Here is a 25,271-nt window from a genome sequence, read left to right as displayed (position 1 = left end):
GTGATACCTCATGAAAGCAATACATTTGTATACCAGAACAGGCACGATTATACTGGGATACATACTCTGCATATTGACCAATTTCTAGAAAACAATCTTGAGAAATATAAAGCGGCATTTTCATATATAACCCTAACCAAAATGCGTACGTTCGTAACCTCTGCTAACAATCAAATGAAATTATGTCCAATAGTTCACAATACCAATCATACATATGTATACATATGTAAATATGTACATGTGTATATATTTTATTTCAATTCTTGTATAGATACATATAAAACACACTTAACTATAATTTAATTCAAACGTTTTTAGATACTCACAAAAATTGATTAATAAATTAGAATGGAAATTAACAAATCACATATTTCTATATATCTGTTGTCATTATATTTGAATACATAAATTAGAGTAATAAAATTACAAAAATGAATAAACATATAAGAATCTCTCTGAGAGTTGGCCAAACCAGAGTTGACCATCCAAAATACTTATGTATACACTACCTCCTGTATGTGTAGATATAAAAAAAACATTAATTAACTGTTCTTTAATTGTACATATATATGTTCTATAGTATATGGTAATTAATAGTAAATGAATTGGGAATAATAAAGAGAAAAAATTACATTTCATTACATCACAAAAACATCATATGTAGTTTATAGCTTTTTGGTAAAAACTGAAATACTAAACTAAATGCGGATTTCTGGCCTTGCCCAACCACCAAATGCCTTCTCCAATTCTTCAGCAACTGCTAAACATAGGCGATCTTGATTAAAGTTAGCAATAACCTGTACTCCCAGAGGCACACCCTCGGATCCCAATTTTCCCAGAGGGATATTTGTGGCTGGAAATCCTAGAACATTTATAATGCCTGTGTATGAAAAATTAATGGGTCGTATTATGGGCTCATTATGGTAGGGAGCTACGGTGGGATGTGTGGGATAAATGAGTACACCATTTTCACCCAGAAGTTGTTGCATTTCTTCGCGTAAGGCATCACGTTTCTTAACCAAATAATAATATTTCGAGGAACCATGTTGTGGTTGTGATTTATCCAACCAAGCAGTTAACAGACCAATAAGTGTATGCTTTGATGCTCCAAACAACCATTTCACCAACTCCATTTTTGTATTTATAGGACGTTTTAAATTACCCAATTGATAATCAAAACCATGGCCAGAATCATCCTTCATGTTGGCAAACCATATGGAAGCAGATTGACGGAATGAGGGCAATTGAACCTGTTCTACAGGAACCTTCAGTTTCACTTGTAAATGGTCAACAATACGATGAATGCCATCAATAAGATCTTCATCGACAGGCGAAACTAAACGACCACCGCCATCAGTTTCTTGATAAAAGAATTTGAGTTTCTGTAGATCGACGGGTTCATCCAATTTCAAAAGTGGCGCCTTCTCAGCAGCTATTATTTTCAAAACAGGCTTTAAATCTTCAGCATGTCTAACCATTGGACCAATGCCCAAAAAGGAATTTTGTTCATCGCTATAGGGCAAAGGAAATTGTCCAACATTAGAGACTACCAGTTTAGAGGGTTTGTGGCCGAAGATGCCATTGAAAAATGCTGGCATTCGAATTGAACCGCCAATATCGGAACCCAAGCCAAATGGAGATGCAGCAGCCGCCTGCATACAGCCTTCACCGCCACTAGATCCTCCCACAATTCGATTAGTATCGTAAGGATTCCGTGTACGTCCGTGGACTGTATTGTTACTCTCCCACCACATACAAACCTCCGAGACATTTGTTAGAGCAAAGGGAACAGCACCAGCTTTTCGCATTAAGGCAATGGTATCTGCATCCTCTGGAGCTCTATAATTACGACGTTCATAGAGACCGGCAGTATTAAGCATACCTAAGTAAATAAAAATTAAATTTAAAAAATGTTACACAATTAAAATGAATATTTGGTTCGTATCAGTTTGATTTATTTATTTATTTATATAAGCAAGCTATAATCCTACCAATTTCGTATAAAAAGGCAATCCTACTATACCAGAGTCCTATATAAACTTCTAGGCTCTATAAAATAATCACCCATGCGAGAATTCGTTGTTGTGTGTCATCGTTGTGGGTTGGGTTCTATCCAGATCCCGTTCAAATCAGAAAAATTCTTCAGATGTGGGTTATCCCCTTCCCGGTGGAGCCAGCTGCGATTTTATTGGTATCTGATACACAGCCTTTAAGACTCATTGAGGTGTAACCGCCCCGTAAGATGGAGGATGGACGAGGGTGCTACCTTTATGTTTAACATACATATACCTATATGGTAGAAATAAAATTTTGACAAAATTGTCTATAGAAATAAAATGTTGACAAAATTTTCTATAGAAATAAAATTTTGGCAAAATTTTCTATAGAAATAAAATTTTGACAAAATTTTCTATAGAAATAAAATTTTGACAAAATTTTCTATAGAAATAAAATTTTGACAAAATTTTCTATAGAAATAATATTTTGACAAAATTTTTTATAGAATTAAACTTTTGACAAAATTTTCGATAGAAATAAAATTTTGACAAAATTTTCTATAGAAAAAAAAAAAATTTGACAAAGTTGTCTATAGAAATAAAATGTTGACAAAATTTTCTATAGAAATAAAATTTTGACAATATTTTCTATAGAAAAAAATTTTGACAAAATTGAAATAAAATTTTGACAAAATTTTCTATAGAAATAAAATTTTGACAAAATCTTCTATAGAAATAAAATTTTGACAAAATTTTCTATAGAAATAAAATTTTAACCAAATTTTCTATAGAAATAAAATTTTGGCAAAATTTTCTATAGAAATAAAATTTTGACAAAATTTTCTATAGAAATAAAATTTTGACAAAATTTTCTATAGAAATAAAATTTTGACAAAATTTTCTATAGAAATAATATTTTGACAAAATTTTTTATAGAATTAAACTTTTGACAAAATTTTCGATAGAAATAAAATTTTGACAAAATTTTCTATAGAAAAAAAAAAAATTTGACAAAGTTGTCTATAGAAATAAAATGTTGACAAAATTTTCTATAGAAATAAAATTTTGACAATATTTTCTATAGAAAAAAATTTTGACAAAATTGAAATAAAATTTTGACAAAATTTTCTATAGAAATAAAATTTTGACAAAATCTTCTATAGAAATAAAATTTTGACAAAATTTTCTATAGAAATAAAATTTTAACCAAATTTTCTATAGAAATAAAATTTGGACAAAATTTTCCAAAGAAATAAAATTTTGACAAAATTTTCCAAAGAAATAAAATTTTGACAAAATTTTCTATAGAAATAAAATTTTGACAAGATTTTCTATAGAAATAAAATTTTGACAAAATTTTCTATAGAAATAAAATTTTGTCAAAAAATTTCTATATAAATAAAATTTTGACAAAATTTTCTATAGAAATATAATTTTGTTTAGTAGTTTTTTGGTAGAATTTTCTCCAAATTTTGGTAGATTAGTTTTGGCTCGAGTGGCAACCCTGTTAGCATACCAGACTTGCATACAAAGGGTCGAGAATTGAATCCCAGTTTCGACCGATAAAAAATTTTTCAGCGGGTTTTCCTCTCCCCGTAGTACTTCAGCAGTAAGAATTTAGTTGCGCTTTTGGGTATATAATAAAGTAGACAGTGCATCCACACTGCATGAATCGGTGGCAATAACGTAAACGAGTAATCGAACTAGTTTATGATCATTCGTTTATGTTATTGCAACCAATTCATGCAGTGTAAATGCATGAAAGGTAGTGCTGCTTTCCTTCATACCAACAATGCTCTAAAAAAGGAAACTAAGGATTATATATAATTTCTGAGCAATATTGCTATTAAAATGAACAATTATATCAGCGCTATGTAGAAGCTGCTCTAAATCGGGACATCGCCCACAAATATCTGCGCTGATTAGGTTGTTTTGTAAGCAGTTGGTACTGCCACTCTCCCTTACATTCCTGCTGAAATAGTGCTCCCTTTTTTGCTGGGATATCTGTTCGTTTCAAAGCTTCTCGACAATAATAAGAAGGGTTTTGACAATGAGCTAAACATAGAATACGGTAGAATTCTATGTGGTCTATGTAAGTCTAAAATATCTTATACCCATATTCATAATAATTTACTGGCAGTTCATCCAAGGAATTTGTATAGTTATAGTATGTTGAAAGTTTACGTTGAATATGGGGATTAATAGGCCAGATGAATAGGCATAGAGACTTATCAGAACGATGGCCTCGGAATAGCGACAGTATATCTTCGAAGCACTCCAAATTATTTTTATTTGTAATTTAGTAGTTAGTATTTTTTCTCAAAATATTTTGAATTTTCTTTTTCTCCATATATTTATAGAGTTTAAGGTTTTTTTTTATCAAAACTAAACTTTCTTACAACTACAAAAGAAATTCCGAAAATAATTTAACATTCTAATATCCAACTTACCCTTAACAGCTATACAATCTTTTGTAGAGATTGGAACACCCAAAAATGGAAATTTTTCTGCCAATTCATCCTCAGTAAATTTACCAGATTTTATTAATTCATCGGCTTCTTTACATTTTGTCATAGCTTCATCGAAACAATTATCTACCATACAATTTAACAAAGGATTAACTTCTTTGGCCCGTTTATAAAACGACTCCAAAACTTGAACGCTGGTCAGCTAAAATTGGCAATAAATACAGTTTTATTAGAAAATATTTTGTAATTATTTTACAAATCCATGAAATATACCTCTTGTTTGCGTATTTTTCTGGCAAGTGATGAAGCCGATTCCAAGAGAATCGGATCAGTAATAGCTGGCATTGATTGACCATTTACACCATAAATTAATCGAAATATAAATCTGGCCACCATGGTGTATAATCGAAAGAATACATTTTCCACTATTCTTACAAACGATGAACCACCTTTTCTACTACTGGATGTGCGACGAGAGCGACTTGATGATGATCTTCGAGATGATCTCCTTTTTCTGTCATGATTTGAGGTAAATGCATTAGTTTCTGTCATTTTGTAGACGAAGTTGGTGATTCTTTACGAAATTATCTTCTAAGATTCTAGTTATTGGAATGTTTCACTACAAACGGAAGTGAAGCGTAAATAAGGTTAATACAATGTTAGATTCGATGTTGACGTCATTGGTTTGGCAAAATTAAAAAAAACAAAACTCTGGAAAAGAAGATTTTTTACAACAGATTAGTATCAGTGAATATTTTTATAAAAAAAAAACACACATATTAAAAAAGAAAATAAACATTTTTATCTAGCTTTGGGAAGCGATATTTAAAATAGTGACATTTAAATTTAAACAATAAAAATTTAAGAAATTATCCCATTAGTTGAGCTCGAAGAAGACCTGGGCTGTGTCTCATCTAGTTAAATTTGCATTTTGTCTTCACTAACATTTTCAATCCCTAGACAGTTCTCTATTTGGCCATAATACACAGAAAAATTATTCACGAAAATTTTTCCAATTAATTGAGTTTTAAAAAATATTCAATTAAAAATTTAATTGATTCAACAAATTTTTTCATTGAAAAAAAAAATCAATAACAAAAATTAATAGTATCAATTAATTTCTTAATTGACTTTCAATTATTTTTTTAATTGTTACTATCATTTCTGTGATTGAAGACATTTCAATTAAAAAATTAATTGGATCAATTAATTTCGTGATTGAATCAGAAAAATTTTTTAATTTCGAAATTTAAACTTTTTGCACTACTGTACTTCAACTCGGGTACGTCAATAGCCTACTCTTCATTATATGAAAAGAACGATTTCTCCAAAATGTCCACTTTTCTGAGTTGCGAAAACTTAAAAAGACGATTTTTGCAAAATTTTAAGAAGACTAAGGTTGGCTGATAAGTCCCCGGTCTAACAAAGAAAAACACATTTTTTTGTCAAAATTCAAGAGCGATACAACGATTATAACGACCTTCCATTTTTTGATACCATTTTGGTAGTACTCCTTCGGCTTTGCCTCAAAATAGGCCTCAGTTTCGGCGATCACCTGTTCATTGCAGCCAAATTTTTTCCCTGCGAGCATCCTTTTGAGGTCTGAGAACAAGAAAAAGTCGCTGGGGCCAGAACTGGAGAATACGGTGGGTGGGGAAGCAATTCGAAGCCCAATTCATGAATTTTTGCCATTTCGATTTCGACCTTCAAACGCTCCAATAACGCCATATAATAGTCACCGTTGATGGTTTTCCCTTCTCAAGATAATCGATAAAAAATATTCCATGCGCATCCCAAAAAACAGAGGCCATTACTTTGCCAGCGGACTTTTGAGTCTTTCCACGCTTCGGAGACGGTTCACCGGTCGCTGTCCACTCAGCCGACTGTCGATTGGACTCAGGAGTGTAGTGATGAAGCCATGTTTCATCCATTGTCATATATCGACGGAAAACTCGGGTGTATTACGAGTTAACAGCTGCAAACACCGCTCAGAATCATCAACACGTTGTTGTTTTTGGTCAAATGTGAGCTCGTGCGGCACCCATTTAGCACAGAGCTTCCTCATATCCAAATATTGATTAATGATATGACCAACACGTTCCTTTGATATCTTTAAGACCTCTGATATCTCGATCAACTTCATTTTACGGTCATTCAAAATCATTTTGTGGATTTTTTTGATGTTTTCGTCGGTAACCACCTCTTTCGGGCGTCCACCGCGTTCACCTTCCTCCGTGCTCATTTCACCACGCTTGAATTTTGCATACCATTCAATTATTGTTGATTTCCCTGGGGCAGAGCCCGGAAACTCATTATCAAGCCAAGTTTTTGCTTCCACCGTATTTTTTCCCTTCAGAAAACAGTATTTTATCAAAACACGAAATTCCTTTTTTTCCATTTTTTTCACAATAACAAAAGTTGCTTCACTAAAGACGCTCTATCTCACAAACTAATTGACTTACAGACGTGAAATTTTGACACGAATCATTTGAAGGTTGGTACTATATAAAAATAATATGCATTTAATACTAGCGACGCCATCTATGTGTCAGACCGAGGACTTATCAGCCAACCTGTTATGTAGTAATCAAATGTTTAATTTTGTAAAATTTTAAAAAATAAAAAATCGAAAAGTAGTGTTTAAAATGAAAAAATAATCCTGTTGTTCCCAACTTACATATATATGTATTATTATCTTTGGTCTCCTTGAACAAGCCAATACAATACCTTAAAGCATTTTTATCACAATTTAAATATTACATTGTTAAGGAATATTTCAAAACCTATTGCAACAACATTTCGCATTAAATGGCATACGTTACTTTTACATCAACGAAGATAAGAACAAATAAAAAATCACCAATATGTGATTCAATAATAGGCTTATATATATTCCACAACACGCTAAGAAAAAAACATTTGCAATATCTGGCGATGACTTTGCAATAACACATTTATCTATGGATTAAATCTTTAATTGTTGCATTCAACCGATAAAATTGTTATTGGGAAATTTTACACACAGTATATCGTGACGAAATTACCACCCAATAAAATACTTTACGAAGAGGGGCATCAAAACATAAATGCATATGGAAGAGGAGATACGATTTGCGTGTATCCAACAAACAACAAACTCATAACACAAAATTCATTATAAAAATCCATTGACAAAATACGTACTAACAATTAGATGGCCAAGTAATGAAACTTGCTTCTCGCGTTATTGGTTCACGCTATCTTACTCATTGCTTGGACTAACAGTATAGACTAAATTGCGAGTCGCTAAATCCATTGAATAAAAGTGTACGGACTTCTATATCCATATACATTGGTTTTGTTATTTTATATGATGAATGAATAGATATAGATTAATACACGAATGTTATAGTCTATAATATGAAATTTATTTGTTTTACCGGTTAATTAAATTGTTGATTATTGTGGTGAATTACATTCATGATCAAAACAATAGATACACTACAGAATTATGAAAAACAAAATATATTTCTGTGATATAAAATAATGCCAAAAATATAAAATTCCTTTTTTTGTAGACACGTTAATTAAAGATCATACATTTTAAATAAATATTTAATTAACAACAATTATATTGTAGGTAACTTAAAGGCACAATATTTGTTGCATTTCAAACTTATTTTTTTTTTTATTTTGCTAAATTAATATGTGTCTTAAGGTGTGGTCACATTAGGCAATTATTTGCCCAAAACGAGTGTAAACTTTTTTCCAAGAGCACTTTTGAAATATCTGGATACAGTTTTTGGGAAATATTCCTATCGTGATTAATTTATCCAATATGAACTAAACATGTTTGATAAATAGTTTGACTGTAGTGCCCAGCGTGACCATACAGTTATATACCTTGAATATTCTACAAGTATATACAGCCTTAAGTTAGGTCGGGCCGCATCGTACATATCCACCACCATGAATCAAATATAAAAGTTTCGTTTGAAAACCCTTCGACGTGACAGATTTCTTGAAAATATATAAAATGTTAGATGGATTTTAAGAAACATACTTCCTCAAGAAGATCTATTCCAATGGTACGCAGATAAATTTAAAGCTTCATTTGGGGCCTACATTAGATTCTGGATTTATAAGAACACTGTTTGTTTGAGTTTTAGAGGAATCTTAAACATGTATTATAAGCGTGCCAGAATATTATGAAATAACGCCTTGATTTGAAATCAAAATTCTGTAGATTTGTTATCCCAATTATTCAAATGAATACGAGAAGTAAAATCTGGAAATTTCACTCTTAGTTTAGAGCAATTTGGAAGAGCAATACGCTTTCTGTCCCCTCAAGAAGTAAACTCGGTATATCAGTCTATAGGTGGCTATAACAAAATATGGACCGTTACACGCCATATCTGGCACACATATTTGTGGGCCCAAAATACCTCTAGATTTCTAATTTTTGGCAAATTGAATAAAAACTATGGTTTGTAGAAGCCCAAGACCCCAAATCTGGGAATCGGTCTATATGGGGGATATACCAAAACATGGACCGATACACGCAATATATGGCACAATTATTTGTGGCCCCAAAATACCTCTAGATTTCTAATTTTAGGCAAATTGAATAAAAACTACTGTTTGTAGAAGCCCAAGACCTCAAATCGGGGGATGGATCTATATGGGGGATATGCCAAAATAGGGACCGATACACGCCAACATAGTTGTGGTCCCAAAATACCTCTAGATTTCTAATTTCAGGAAACTGGAATAAAAACTACGGTTTGTAGTAGCCCAAGACCCCAAATCGGGGAATCGGTCTATATGGGGGATATACCAAAATATGGAACGTTACACGCCATATCTGGCACACATATTTGTGGGCCCAAAATACCTCTAGATTTCTAATTTTAGGCAAATTGAATAAAAACTACGGTTTGTAGAAGCCCAAGACCCCAAATCTGGGAATCGGTCTATATGGGGGATATACCAAAACATGGACCGATACACGCAATATATGGCACAATTATTTGTGGCCCCAAAATACCTCTAGATTTCTAATTTTAGGCAAATTGAATAAAAACTACTGTTTGTAGAAGCCCAAGACCTCAAATCGAGGGATGGATCTATATGGGGGATATGCCAAAATAGGGACCGATACACGCCAACATAGTTGTGGTCCCAAAATACCTCTAGATTTCTAATTTCAGGAAACTGGAATAAAAACTACGGTTTGTAGTAGCCCAAGACCCCAAATCGGGGAATCGGTCTATATGGGGGATATACCACAACATGTACCGCTACACGCCACATTCGGCACACATATTTGTGGTCCCAAAATAACACTAGATTTTCAATTTCAGGCAAATCGAATAAGAACTACGGTTTGTATAATCGGAAGATCGCTCCATATGGGGGCTATACAAAAACATACACCGATACACACCATATTCGCTACTCATAATTGCGGTCTTAAAATACCTCTAGATTTTCATTTTCAGGAAAATACAGTTTCTAGAAGACCAAGAAATCAAATCGGAAACTGGTCCATATGGGGGCTTTACCAAAACATACACCGATACACAGTAAAATCGGATACGAATTGCGGTTTCTAGAAGGCAAAGAAGTCAAATAGTTGGATCGGTTTATATGGGGCCTATATAAACATGGACCGATACACACTATATTCGGCCTATTTGTAGATTCCAATTTCAGAAAATCGAATAAAAACTATGGTTTATAGAAGGCCAATATTCCAAGCCGGGAGCCGGTTTAAAAACCTGGGCCGATATAGCCCATCTTCGAACTTGATCAGCCTGCGAACTTGATCTGCCTGCAAAAAATTTTCAGGCTGAACACAGAAAAAATTTTCACGAAATTTCAGGCTGGACACAGAAAAAATTTTCACGAACATTTTTCCAATTAAAGTCTTAATTGAGTTTAAAAAAAAATATTCAATTAAAAATTTGACTCAAGAAATTGTTTAATGGAAACAAAACTTAATCAAAAAATTAATAGCATCAATTAAATTTTTAATTGATTACTTTTCTGGGATTGAAGACATTTCAATTAAGGAATTAATTGGATTAATTAATTTCGTGATTGAATCAGATTTTTTATGTAGCATGATAACAACAGACAGAGGGTCATGGTTATATCATCTTAGACTTTCTGCCTTATCAATAAAGTCGGAAATCGATATTTCGATGTGTTACAAACGGTATGACAAACTTATTATACCCCCATCACCATTCTATGTTGTTAGGTTATAAAGGACGACACGAATTCGTGCAAACAAGTTAGTGTGCACATATATCATATTGGTGGCCCGTTGAGATTCCTGAAAGTTATTTTATCCTTATTTTCCTAACTGTTCTATTGCAGATTATACCTGATGAAATCCAATGCACAGGAATACTCAACAGCAATAGTCATAGTCATAGCGAAAAAACGTTAATGGTTTCTTAAATAGTTAGTTTCCCCCTATAAGGTGTATTTGAATCAATAAAACATATTATCATACCAAAAAAACAACATCACTAAAATTGGGAACATTTCGTACAAATTACCCAGTGTTTCTAGCGGTATTGTGAGTGTGTATTTAGTTTTATAGTAATAGAAAACAAAAACTTGTTATTTGAATTGGCAACATAAATTTTCCTTTTTAAGTTTTACGTCACTCTTGAAATGGAAAACTTGTTAAATACATACGTAGATATCACATCCAACACACAGAGTAAGCAGGGTGGTAAACATGTTTACTTAACTTTGTTTGTTTTGACCAATTAAGTCATAATTCTTTTGAAATTAATCATGTAATTGATGTTGTAATATTCGAAATTTAATTTCGATATGAACATGCCATTACACTTTATTTAATAATATGTACTTCACATGACCGGAAATATTGAAGGAAGATGTTTCTACTGTATGTTTGTCATTCAAACACGTGTCCATTAATATAATTAGTATAATTTTTAATAAGTAATTGAAATGTTTTCATTATTTACTTAAATATATTTATTTAGTTAAAAAATATCTTAATCAAGCCAACCAATTACTAAGGTTTGGATGCCTCTTTCAAAATGTATAGACTTATAGCGTCGATATATTGAACAGCCTAATTTTCCATATTTTCTTGAACAGCCTAAATTAGGATTCAATAGTCGAAAATCTACTTTTCGACTAGGTCGATGTCGACTATTCAAATATTGATACTTTTTAAGTATTGATTTCTTTGCAAATCGACTCAAATATACTATTTGTAACGTAAATTTATTATAAAGCCTTAATGTTGTGAAAAATTTGAGTCCTTAAAAATTGGGTTGCATATTTTTTCAATGTACATACAATAGACTTCGTTTAGTTTCGTTTCGAAACAAAATCAAAGTTCTTATGTGAATGTCATAACCTTTGGATCCAAGCAAACTTTTTTGTATTATCACTCTAATACAAAACTGATTCCTTTAGGTTTGTTCTATAGGAAAATAATGCATATGTATATTAACCGTTGATAAGAGTTGTTGGCTAGCTCTAATTATAGATACAATAAAAATTGTATTGATACAATAAAATCGAGATCGTAAAATTAGATTTCTAATATATTCAATTAATTTCCAAACAATTGATATTCAAAATTCTCACATTTACTCATAAAAAGCATACTGGTTTCAATAAACCTGAAATTGAATTATTTCCTGATAAATAAAACAAGAAAGATAAAATAAAATGTGGTCGTAGACGATTATATTAAATATCTATAATCTGTAAACCTTTATATAAAAAAACAATTTTGTCAACATTTTATTTCCATAAAAATTTTGTCAAAATATTATTTCTATAGATATTTTTGTCAAAATTTTATTTCTATGGAAATTTTTTTCAAAATTTTATTTCTATAGAAAATTTTTTTCAAAATTTTATTTCTATAGAACATTTTGTTAACATTTTGACAAAATTTTATTCCTATAGAAAAATTTGGTCAAAATTTTATTTCTATAGGAAATTTTGTCAAAAATTTATTTCTATGGAAATTTTTGTCAAAATTTTATTTCTATAGGAAATGTTGTCAAAATTTTATTTCTATCGAAAACGTTGTCAAAATTTTATTTCTATAAAAAATGTTGTCAAAATTTTATTTCTATAGAAAATTTTGTCAAAATTTTATTTCTATAGAAAATTTTGTCAAAATTGTATTTTTATAGAAAATTTTGTCAAAATTTTATTTCTATAGGAAATTTTTTCAAAATTTTATTTCTATAGGAAATTTTTAAAAATTTTATTTCTATAGGAAATTTTGTCAAAATTTTATTCCTATAAAAAATTTATCAAGATGTTATTTCGATCTATAAAAAACAATTCAAAATATTATTTCTGTAGAAAATTTTATCAAAATTTTATTTCTATAGAAAATTTTGTCAAAATTTTATTTTTATAGAAATTTTGGTCAAAATTTTATTTCTATAGAAAATTTTGGTCAAAATTTTATTTCTATAGAAAATTTTGTCAAAATTTTATTTCTATAGAAAATTTTTTCAAAATTTTATTTCTATAGGAAATTTTGTCAAAATTTTATTTCGATCTATAAAAAACAATTCGAAATATTATTTCTGTAGCAAATTTTATCAAAATTTTATTTCTATAGAAAATTTTGTCAAAATTTTATTTCTATAGAAAATTTGGTCAAAATTTTATCTCTATTGAAAATTTGGTCAAAATTTTATTTCTATCGAAAATTTTGTCAAAATGTTAATTCTATAGAAAATTTTGTCAAAATTTTATTTTTATAGAAAATTTTAACAAAATTTTATTCCTATAAAAAAAAATTATAAAAACTTTATTTCAATCTATAAAAAAATTCAAAATATTATTTCAATAGAAAATTTTGTCGAAATTTTATTTTTATAGAAAATTTTGCCAACATTTTATTTCTATTTGTGGGATTATTCGTTTGGCTTGAGGTCATGGAGTAATTAAAAATGCTGGTGTTTTTGTTTTTCATTACTTTTTTATTGAAATGTTGCTATTCTGGGATATTTCGATACACCATCGGTAATCATCTTCAGCGAGATATTATATTTTACAAAGTTATGGAATTTCTCCTTACAAAGCTCATGTCCAAGGAGAAAGTGTATAGAAATTTTTGTCAAAATTTTATTTTTATAGAAATTTTTTTCAAAATTTTATTTCTATAGAAAATTTTGTCAAAATTTTATTTTTATAGAAATTTTTTCAAAATTTTATTTCTATAGAAAATTTTGGTCAAAATTTTTATTTCTATAGGAAATTTTGTCAAAATTTTATTGCTATAGAAATTTTGTCAAAATTTTATTTTTATAGAAAATTTTGTCAAAATTTTATTTCTATAGAAAATTTTGTCAAAATTTTATTTCTATAGAAAATTTTGTCAAAATTTTATTTCTATAGAAAATTTTTTCAAAATGTTATTTCTATAGAAATTTTTTTTAAAATGTTATTTCTATAGAAAATTTTTTCAAAATTTTATTTCTATAGGAAATTTTGTCAAAATTTTATTTCTACAGAAAATTTTGTCAAAATTTTATTTCTATAGAAAATTTTGTCAAAATTTTATTTCTATAGAAAACTTTGTCAAAATTTTATTTCTATAGAAAATTTTGTCAAAATTTTATTTCTATAGGAAATTTTTAAAAATTTTATTTCTATAGGAAATTTTATCAAAATTTTGTTCCTATAAAAAAATTTATCAAAATGTTATTTCGATCTACACTCAAAAAAAAGTGAACTCTCTATTTCACTAAAGCCATATTAACTTTATATTAGTTCATAGAATCATTATGTTTGGAAAAAGTTTATTTTAGTCAAATAATTTTTTGCGTATGTTAGTTAAATGAACTAAAAAACGGGAAAAGTTATACACAAATAAAGCATAAAGATTTCCTAATTTCGTATTTCTTACAAAATAGTTTATTATTTTTTTAAATTTGTAAATTTTACCAAAAATGTGTCCATCGTGAACTTCGTATGTCACTAAAGACATTCTTGCAATTTTGAACTCCAAGATTTCTCTTAAAACTACAAAATTTTCTTTAACTACTGAAAAAATTTAGTTATGTCTAATAAATTTTCTTGAATTTGTCGAAAAATATTTACTTATTTTTGCCATATCGGAGTGATGCCAGCGCTTGTAATACCGTTTAGTTAAAATTTTCTAAAAAAGTTCCAAATTTTCTAAAATTAATCGAAAGTTATCTTTCCTGGTGGGTTCACTGTTTTTTCAGTGTATAAAAAACAAATTGAAAATATTACTTCTATTTTATCAAAATTTTATTTCTATAAACAATTTTGTCAAAATTTTATTTCTATAGAAAATTTTGTCAAAATTTTATTTCTGTAGAAAATTTTGTTATTTATAATTTCTCTCGGGCTTGTTATTGTTTTGAGTCAATACTACTATGCTCGAAATCTCACTTTTCGAGATTTGCAAATTGCCTTTTCATACAAAAACGAGATTTTAAATGTCAAAAAAAAAGAAGATTTAGAGCATAGTGTGAACTTAGTTTAATAAAACTTGATAACGAGTTCATTAAAATAAATCGACGCGTCTGAAAACTGTTGTTATGTTATAGAGATAGTATATTAGACTTTGTTATATTTCGCCCGAAAAAATACTTTCTTAGTTCTAATCGCTATCGTTTGGAACACTCTTGTTAAAGTATTAGTACACTCAAAGAATATTTTATTTTCTTGGGAACGAGAAATTGTTTTGGTTTACATATTTGTGTTCTAATTTTCATGAAGATTAATGGCCTGTTCCTGTATATCGAACGAAAGGTTTCTTTCGTATTCCAAATGAAAGAAAATTGATTTTTGTTCTTCTATTTCGAAAGACAAGTCACTTCATATTTTGTTGTCGAGTAATAAACGAACATGTACAATAAGTGTCAAGAAAAAAGTAAAAACATTGTTAACATTTGACTGAATTCTCAGGCCAAAAATTTGAAAATACTCATTTTGGATAAACAATGTATTCTCCTACAAACGAAACGAAATTTCAAAAATAGAAAAACCCAAATTCATACGAATTCGAGTGACTGCCTTTCTTTCGAATGAGTTTTCGTTCGATATACAGGAACAGGCCATAAGAAATTGGTATTATTAAGTTATTGCATTAAGAGTAGTAGCAAACCGAAATCAAAACATAAAATTAAGCGATTGTAACTACATGAAAGAACTAGCGTAACCCGGCCCGCTTCGCTGCGCTTTCCGAAGCGTATTTGTAGGAACATTTTGCGTTAACTTAGTCAACTATATCCTTCGTGCTGAAAACAAATTCGAAAAAAATTTCAATTCTTTTAAACAAATCGGACTACTTGATTTTTCGTTTATAGGTACAAATACGGCGGGAGAGGGTGTACCTTCTTCTATATTTCTTGTGAATTTTAAGTGTGGTTTGTCAAGGAAAGGTATCCTTCTCCTCAACATATCTGAAAATTAAGCATTATATTATAATAACATACAAAGAATTACTGTTTCCCATCCAATAAATCGGAAAAGGCAAAAGTAGTAAAAAATTTTACCACATTAACATTTGCTAAAATGTTGGAAAATGATGCACCCTCTACGTTGGCTGCCAATTTCATGTAAATTTAAGTTCTTTACTAAAAAGAAGTGTGGCAGAAGCCTGTGCAAAAATCATAAAATTATGTACCGAATTCCCATTTACGGACAACCCTCTACTTTCAATTTAAGAAAAAAAAAACGGACAAAAGGGAACCCTCCCCCCACCATCGCTCCACTCCGACCTGATATCGGACTATCACGTACCCTATAGTAATTTCGCAACTACTCAATGGTCCCTATAAATTCTATCGAAGTAAATCGACAAAGTTTATTTCAATTTTCCCCTTCCCCAACCAGATATCGAAAAATAATATACCAATTTAAAAATCATGTATAAATTTAATCACCTTCTCCCAAGTTCCCTGTAAATTTCAAGTAGATCGGTGATGTTTAAATTTTGCTCTACTGTTTTAAAGGGACGTCACTTTCCCCGATACAATATCGACAAACACCGTAGTGAATAGCACCCCTAACCTTCCCTGAAAATTCTTAAAACTTTCCTTCAAGTGTGGGGCAAGGAAGGTTGCCTCTTCGTTCATAACCTTCCCCCACTGCTTTTGTAAATTTCAAGAAAACTTAATTTTTTTTGCAGTTTTAGAGGAGGACCTCGTCCCCGACCAAATATCGAAAAGTGATGTAGTGTATCTTTTGTAGACGTCCCAGAAAATGTCAAACAAATTATAAGCCTAAAGGGGCGGCCTCTCTTCCGTCCAAATATCACAAAATTAGGTATCAACTATTAATATCGTAACCTCTCCCCAGTCCTCAAGTAACTCGGTAAAGTTTAATTGTTTCTCTGTATGTACTTAAGAGAAGCGGATGTCTCCCTATGCCCTTTTATTTTTATTAAAAAATCAGGAACCTGATATAAATTTCATAACCCGTTTTTTCCGTAAAATTTCAGTCGGGGGAGTTTAGTTTTGTTTGTACTTTCAAAAAAAATCGGCAAAGGGGAGGTCCCCCTCCCCGACCAAATACCGAAAAATAATGTAGGGGATTTTTGTCTAGATGCCAACCCCAACATTAAATGAAAATTTCAAGCAAATCGCATAATTTTGTTCCAAGTTTCAAAAAGTAGGGCAAGGGGGAGGTCCCCCTCCCCATCCACATATGAAATCATCAGGTACCCCATATTAATTCCATAACCTTACCACATGTTCTCTGTAAATCTCAGATAATTTAGAGAATTTTAGTTTTTTCACTGTACTTTAAAAAAGTCGAACAAAGGGGAGGCCCCCCTCCGCCACCAAATATCGAAATAAAAAGTAGCGTATCTTTGTCTAGATGCCAACCCCAATCTTCAATGAAAATTTCAAGCAAATCGGTCAAATTTGGTCAAATTTTCAAAAAGTCGGACAAAGGGGAGGTTCCTCTCCGCGACCATATGTCAAAAAATGAGGTACCCTATTTTCAGCACATGAGTGCCACCCACGATCTCTGAAAGTTTCAAGTAAATCGGTTCAGCCGTTTTCGCGCCAACCCGGAACATACAAATAAACAAACAAACAAACAAACAAATAAACAAACATAATTTGAATTTTATATATATAGATGAAGCACGGTGGAGGTGTAAAATGGTTCAATTTTGGAAAAATAATTTTTGTACCTCGTAATAAGAAGTTTTTTTATTACCCTAGATGTATTATATCCCCAGCCAGATCTATACTATAAGTTATATATTGGCAAACACTTCAATAGTCAATTTCGAGACCAAGATTCAAGATTGTTAAAATTATTCTTTGTTATTATTCTTTGGAGATAGAATATATTTTTTTTGAGTGTATGCATATTTTTTGATGAAAATATGTTATCGGACTAGTTCAAACATTTATGATATGTCGATACTGTGTTTCTACTACTTTCAACCGATAGACAAACATTGTATGTATGTAAATCCTAGATAAGAGTTGTTGGCTATCTACAAATATAGATTTAGTTATGTGACTAAATTTGGGTAGTAGCATTCATGAAAAACAAAATTTCATTACAGTCTCTCTTAGAAAAAATGTTTAAAGTATTTTCTTTTTGGGAAAATAAAACTCATTGGATACCAGTGCAAGCACTGCAAGCCGTTTTAAATTAAGTTTTTTGTCCTTAGATATAAAAAAATAAATACACGAAGTAATTCACACAAAATAACCTAAATATCTTTACAACCGATTAATATTCGCTCGATCTAACAGAGGAATGAAACTTATAACTCCTAGAGCTAACAGCCTAGTATCTGAAAGACAATTCTACATTCACAGCATTCGTCTCTGGAACAACTTACCTCCCACCACACAACGCATAAGCAATTACACATCGTTTAAAAAAGAGTTATTTAATTTTTTGCAATAAATTGTATACTCGTTATGTAATTATTTAATATTTTCCCCCTAATATTTTACTATTAAGTTTTAAGTTAATTCAAATTGTTAAAATCAAATATCGACCGGCACTGTAATTTATAAGATTTATCTTGTTGTGCTTGGTATAACATATAAACCAATAAATCAAATCAAATCAAAATCAAAACCTCAATTGGCCCAAACGTCCATTTTGCAATACAGAGTCTAGGAAGATCCGAGAATATTGCATTCTCAAAAAAGTACAAACAGTTCAATAATGAATTCCAATAACTTATTCTGCTTTTATATGAAGAATAGGCATCCCAATACATCAGTCTGTGAATCATAAATATGTGTACTTTAAAGTGCGTTAATGTTCATTATCGATTTACGATCATATTAAGGTTTTTTCAAAGGAAATTATTACATACCATGTTTGCGTATTTAAGGTTCTGCCCCGCCGAACTTAAGGGCGTATATACCTTTTTTTATTCAACGATTTTCGACATATAAAAACAACTACATACGCAGGTAGTTCAAGACCTCATGCTACTAAGTACATATGCAAGTATGTGCTTTTCAGAACATTTAGATAGCAAAAACATGAAGTCATGAAGTCAATAAATTTAGCATGATTTGAATAGGCAAATACAAGAGAAATTATAAACAAACATATAAAATAAACAAAATAGACAAGCATTACAAATATTCAGATTTTTATTGAATAATCTACTCATTCAATCGATTCTATCCAAAGTCCAATTTACAAAAACAACATTCCAATTTCGAACAATGAAACAGAAGAAATTTCTGCATTTTTTTTGCTATATATACCCGATATCATTGTTTATTGCATTTATGGCGATCTTTTTTAATAGCAATAAATAAACCCAAACAAAGGTTTTTAATATTTATCATTGTTTATGATGCGACATTTTGTCCATATAAGCTTATGACTAACTCCACATACAAAATTGGTTAACATAGGCTTACAATATAGAAAGTCTATGGACTATTGTTCTTTTTGTATAAGTAGCCTAAAAAGTTATAATGTAAGTAACAAGTAACGACTTTATGATACCCTATACCAAAAAAGATGGAATTACGTACCATGCATTTATAGAAATGAACAGGGGGCAATTACGAATACTATGGATGGAGAACTAAAGTATGTTATATATTGTGGAAAGTTCGGAGAGGTATAAGCTAAAATCCCCTTCCTTTTGTTAATAACTCAGTACATTGCCCTGCTTTTGGTACAATATTATGTTATGGGCCTAGGTTAGATTAGGTATAGTGGCAGCCCGATATTTCAGGCTCACTTTGACTATTCAGTCCATTGTGATACCACAGTGGCGAACTTCTCTCTCATCACTGAGTGCTACCAGATTCCATATTAAGCTCAATGACAAAGGACCTCCCTTTTTTGACTTAGTCCGAACAGTGTTCAACATTGCAGTGAAACCACTTAGAGAAGCTTTGAAACTCTCAGAAATGTCAGCAGAATTATTGAGATGGAATAACCCACCGCCGAAAAACTTTTTGGTGTTTGGTCGAAACTGGGTTTGAACCCACGACTCTGTGTATGCAAGGCAGGCATGCTAACAATTGGTGGCTCCCTAAATTCGCCTAAATAATATAGTTTACAAAGAGTACACAGGTTTCTCTGTCCCATGTCGGCTGAGATATATTATTTGTCTTGTGCGCAGTACACGTCCATACACTTCTCTTATTCTAGAAACGATATTGAATTCCCCAATTTATTGCACTCTCTGTTTTCAAATTCCGCCAGGCACACACTCTCCATCTGAAGGGGATGCAAAACAGTGGTATAGGAGTTACTCTAAAGTAACCTTGTGATAACAAAGCGGCTTTCATAACATCATCTTTTCGTTATTAAGAACAGAACAGAACAAATATACTTTAGCAAAAGTTTTTAAAAACAAACAATTTTAAAGCGAAAATGTGAGTTAATAATTTTTTCAGAAAAGCCTAGTTTTCGAGATATCGATATCTGAAAATCGGTATTTTCTTTAATTTAATTTAATTCTGAAAGCAAATTTTCATGAAATTAATTAAATTTCGCTTTTTACGTTTTTGGTAAAAAATAGTACATTTCAAAGAGAAAATATTAAGTAAAAATTTTGTCGGAAGACCGTAGTTTTGATTCTAGCGGCTAAACTCGAACTTAAAACCCACCTACAATACGAACTTAATGCCGGCCTATAACGCGATTTAATACCGGCATTTAGCCAAATAGAATCTAAACCGCCATCCCTAGACAAATTTCACCATATCTTACTACTCTTGGATTGAGGGTGCTGCCGCAGATATTGTAGAGATGACATTAAAATTCAAAGAATTTATACAATCAAGGAATTAAGCTATAAATATTGTTCTTACGTAATCTTATATAAATTAGCAACTCATCAATGAGTATCGACAAGTAATTTTAATTGTATGTTGAGATGTTTGATAGCAAATTTGTTGTTTGTTTTCCACACGAATTTAGGAAACTAGTTGTTGCATATCCAATTAATTGAGGACGGACCAGTTTATTTCTAAAGAACCAGTTTCTTTGTTGCTTTCTTATCCTGCATTATACACAAAATATCATCATCATTTCTTCCTTTGTATTTTGTGCAATGGAGAAATGACTTCATTATGATGATCAAACACAGAATTTGGTTAATTGTTAAAACAAAACTAAATACAGTATACGAACACAAACAAACGCACATTCATAGTGTCTCATATATTCTTTAGCACTCAATTCAATGAATTTCGTTTTATTTATCCACACAAAATGTTGGTATCATTGTTTACTTCATTCATTACACATCTTTCTTTTTTCCACTTTTTTTTATTATTTTATCTTTTGTTGAAACACATAACACACACAGATAAAACTTACACTAATTTCGCCCGGCCACTGAAGCAGTACTGATTTTAACTAAAACGACAATGTAGAAATTAAACCGCTGCCCTAAAGCTTTTCCTGCTGCATCCAAAGGCAAAAACGCAAATAATAACAAGATAATATATTTTTCTTTGTTTTGTTATTGTAAAACTAAACACCTGATAATGACAGCGCGTAGCCTGGGTTACCATCTCTCTCTCAAATAATATCAGGGTATAGTAAAAAAAATCTACAAAGTCTATAAAAGAAATCTCCATTTTTGACATATCCTCATAAACACAAACGTTTGAAAAATGCAAAATCTCAAGAATATTTCAAACATTTGTTCAAGGGTTAGGGTGAGAAAATCGCGTTCTCAACAAAACACAGACATTACTGTCAACAGTAGAATTTAACACATTATGCCTTATACTTTAAGGTTGAATTACACACCATGCGTCAACCCGTGCGTTAATGGAAGGGTTGATTTTTTTTCTGTTTGCGACAGACTATTCGAGCTTTTGATTTCAAAGAGAAATTTCAACTCTTCAATCAATGGACGCATAGTACGCAATGAACGAATGGTATGTAATTCTACCTTTAAGTTTGTTTCTGCGAAAAATGAATATCTTCATCTATCTCCGCAAATAGGGTGTCAAACCAGGGATATTAACTTATTTATGCGAAAAAATATACCTGCCTATTTTTTCGTGCGAAAGGGTTGTATTAATATGTGTTTGAAAATCCTCAAAACAAAGATTTCGCATTTATTCAGCGCTAAAGTTTTTTATATGGAGTATAACAGTTTTTAGTGCGAAAACGTGATCTTAGTACTAGGCTTTACGAATAATTTCTCAACTGTTATACTGAAATTTAAATGCGTTGGCATTATTGCAAAATGTGTATAAATCGCCTTTCCATACAAAATTTAAAGCAAAAAATATGTTTACACGGTTGCTTTTTTAGTAATTAGTTTTAAAGAAAATAAACTTTTTTGTGAATCATTTCTCCTTCAAGTTATAAAAAAAAAAAAACTAGCAATAAAAATTAAAACTTTTATTAATTTTTATTTTAGCGGCTTTAATCGACACTTGGGGATTCATTTCCAAGAACGTAATGTCCACAATATATATTATTATGCCCCCATCAACCCATCTGATCCAGCTGATATTTAATGTATAAAAAAAGAATTTTCAAACGGGCATTCCTACCAGCCAGCCATCATATGTTCACAACAAATAGCTGTACATTTTAGCCAAAAACAGGTGGGCATAGAATTAAAAGACAGTCTCACTGGAATCTGTGTGCGGTTGTTTTAGTTAAAATTTGGGAACATTCTAATATTGTATTGAAAATAGTCTCCCACTTATATCTACCTTACATAACCATATTGGATACGCCAAAACGTGATGATGAAGCAGTATCAGTCCTAAAATTGCGATTGACGATACAAGATTCAGGACAAAGGGTAAGTAATAAATATAAGATCAGTTAAATCCGCTGGATTTCTATGGAATCAATGACAGCCATGCTGTAGATGTAATACTGATATTATGTTCAGTCTCACTTTCTTAAATCACAAACAACAAAACATCGATATAATGACGGACAAGCCCAACAATAACCTACTAATACCACCATCCCCCACATCTTTAACGCCAATGCCAACCCAATCGTTAAAAATAAACACTGGATCGGCAACGGGAAATCCTCGAAATAAGTGTGCATTAAAACCAGGCCACTCTTTAATGGATTGGATTCGTTTGGGCAATTCGGGCGCAGATTTATCAGGTACTAAAGGCCGTATTATTCCGGTGACACTGGAGGAATTGGCCAAACATAATACGAGGGACAATGCCTGGATGGCTATACGCGGTGTAGTTTACAATGTAACACGTTATATGGACTTTCATCCCGGAGGTATGTTATTCATGTTTCCAGCATTGCTTTAGAGATCATGTGAATTTTTATTATATATGGTAGGCGTTGAAGAACTTATGCGGGGTGTGGGGAAAGATGCAACCAAACTTTTCAATGAAGTCCATGCTTGGGTAAATTATCAGCAGCTATTAAATAAATGCCTAATTGGTCCTCTCAAGAACGCACCTAGAACTGTAGAAGACAATGCTACAAAAAGATCTTTATTATTGCCTAGACCGCCTATTCCATCCCAAGACTTTGTGCCCCGTTTAGATTGGATTCAAAATCGGAATAACGTAACCATATTCTTTTATACAAAACAATTTTGTAATCCTGGCTGTTTGATAAGGAATTTGTCGCAATCGAATGACTTGAATAGCATTGAAATTTGGATTATGGTGGATATACATCTGTATCAATACGCCTTTGAATTCTGGGGCAAACTTGTGTGGCCTCCAAAGGATATAAAAATATTTTCAGAAAGTGGTAAAATAGAATTGTGCTTTAAAAAACCGGAAGAAAATACGGAACTATGGCCTGAACTGGGAAAACATCTTATGAAAAAACAATTAAAAAATTCTATTGAAGAAGATTTCTATATGGATTTTAAAGTTGTTCAAAGGGAACAATATAACCATGATTCGTTTACTCTAGCGCTTAAAAACGACAATATTATATGTAAATTACCTATTGGCTATCATATATCCATTGAAGGCTTAGTCAATTCAACGAAAATAAGTAAATGCTACACTCCTATCCCTAGTAAATATTTAAAGCAACATGACGGACAAATTATCTCTGAGGATAATCAAAACTTAGGGTTCCTTATAAAGAAATATGAAAATGCCAATAGTTTTACAACATACCTAAAATCTGTGCCACCAGAAACATTATTGAAGTTGTCTGTGCCAAAAGGAAATTTTAAATTGGATTCCTTGGCAGGCCATAGAACGTTCTGTTTTTTGGCAGCGGGCAGTGGTATAACTCCTTCCCTATCGATCATAGAACATCTGCTCAAAAGAAATACCAACAGAATGTGAGTAAAAATATCAGACAAAGTGGAATAAAAATATTGGATATCTTTTTTATTTTAGAGAACTTTTGAAATTGTTTTATTTTAATAAGACTTGCGATGATATATGGTGCCAAGAAATTTTGTCCATCACTGCAAAACAGGATGAAAGGTAAGTTTTTTTTTCGATATAAATTGTTACGACAAACCGTACAGGCCATGAAGAAATATAACTCATTGTCCTCCAAATTAATAATTAAAAGGGAATGTATAGTAGCAAACCAATGTTTGTGTATAGTATAGCGGTGTTGCCCATAAAAATGTATGCAAAGGCAATTCGCGATTCAAATCAAGTCCTCGGATTATGTCGATGTCCTCATTCCAGAGTACGCTACGTCGACTTAGGATTTTTTGATGATGTGAATTGCATCCTGTCAAAAGTTCGAATTTATTGGACACTTCTATCAAAAGTTATGGTTAATATTGTTCGTAGCCTGTGACTAAATTTTTAAAAGTTTTTTGTTATTAAAAATGATTAAAAAATATATTAGGGGCAACCATCTTTATCACATTTGGATTTCTGATTTTAAATTCGAAAAATCATTATTTTGAGTTTGTTTCATCTAGACAACTACCTGTACAGTGCCTATTTTTTTAAACAATAACCAACAGCAACAAGTTATTTTTACATTTCAGATTCGAATTTACCCCTGTTCTCTCGAAACCGGATGACTCTTGGATGGGCTCTAAAGGTCACATATCTGTAGAATTATTGGCTCCCCTTGTAGATAAATCGAATTCTAACAAAATTACCCATTTCTCGGTATGTGGACCATCAGGTTTTAATCAAAAAGTTGAGGAAATTCTTCACAAGTTAGAATTTCCAAAAACAAATATATTTATATTTTAAATAAAGTGTATGTGACTTGATTTTTTCTTGTATTATTATTGTATTCTTTAGTTATTTATTTTTTAATAGAATTAAAAGTGTGTAGTGCCGTACAGACTGTTTAGTCATTTATTTAATCGTTTTTTAATTAAGATCCACCTATCAATTGTCGGCTG

The 25,271-nt window shown here is 31.1% G+C and overlaps 2 protein-coding genes across 3 annotated transcripts; one reads left to right on the top strand and one right to left on the bottom strand.

Moving 5' to 3' along the window:
* Positions 1 to 193: 193 nt before the first annotated feature.
* Positions 194 to 21,407, bottom strand: LOC142237628 (fatty-acid amide hydrolase 2-B). Of its 2 annotated transcripts, none has more exons than XM_075309002.1 (4): positions 21,290 to 21,407; positions 4,739 to 5,174; positions 4,448 to 4,667; positions 194 to 1,882 (listed from the first exon to the last, which is right to left on the bottom strand). In XM_075309002.1, the coding sequence occupies exons 2-4, from the start codon at positions 5,015 to 5,017 to the stop codon at positions 699 to 701; spliced, it is 1,683 nt and encodes a 560-aa protein (XP_075165117.1). In that variant the 5' UTR covers positions 5,018 to 5,174; positions 21,290 to 21,407; the 3' UTR covers positions 194 to 698. The 2 variants fall into 2 exon arrangements, with proteins under 2 accessions (XP_075165117.1, XP_075165118.1); XM_075309003.1 differs by lacking the exon at positions 21,290 to 21,407 and adding an exon at positions 7,649 to 7,735.
* Positions 21,408 to 22,487: 1,080 nt separating this feature from the next.
* Positions 22,488 to 25,136, top strand: LOC142238279 (cytochrome b5 reductase 4). Its single transcript, XM_075309886.1, has 5 exons — positions 22,488 to 22,742; positions 22,836 to 23,194; positions 23,258 to 24,230; positions 24,289 to 24,378; positions 24,903 to 25,136. Exons 2-5 carry the CDS (start codon positions 22,876 to 22,878, stop codon positions 25,114 to 25,116), a joined length of 1,596 nt encoding a protein of 531 aa, XP_075166001.1. The 5' UTR covers positions 22,488 to 22,742; positions 22,836 to 22,875; the 3' UTR covers positions 25,117 to 25,136.
* The last annotated feature ends 135 nt before the right edge of the window (positions 25,137 to 25,271 follow it).

This window comes from Haematobia irritans, chromosome 5 (genome assembly GCF_050003625.1).
Source record: "Haematobia irritans isolate KBUSLIRL chromosome 5, ASM5000362v1, whole genome shotgun sequence".
Classification (NCBI taxonomy): Eukaryota; Metazoa; Arthropoda; class Insecta; order Diptera; family Muscidae; genus Haematobia; species Haematobia irritans.
The sequence above is the reverse complement of the archived record's forward strand: the minus strand, read 5'-3'. Positions and strand labels throughout refer to the sequence as shown.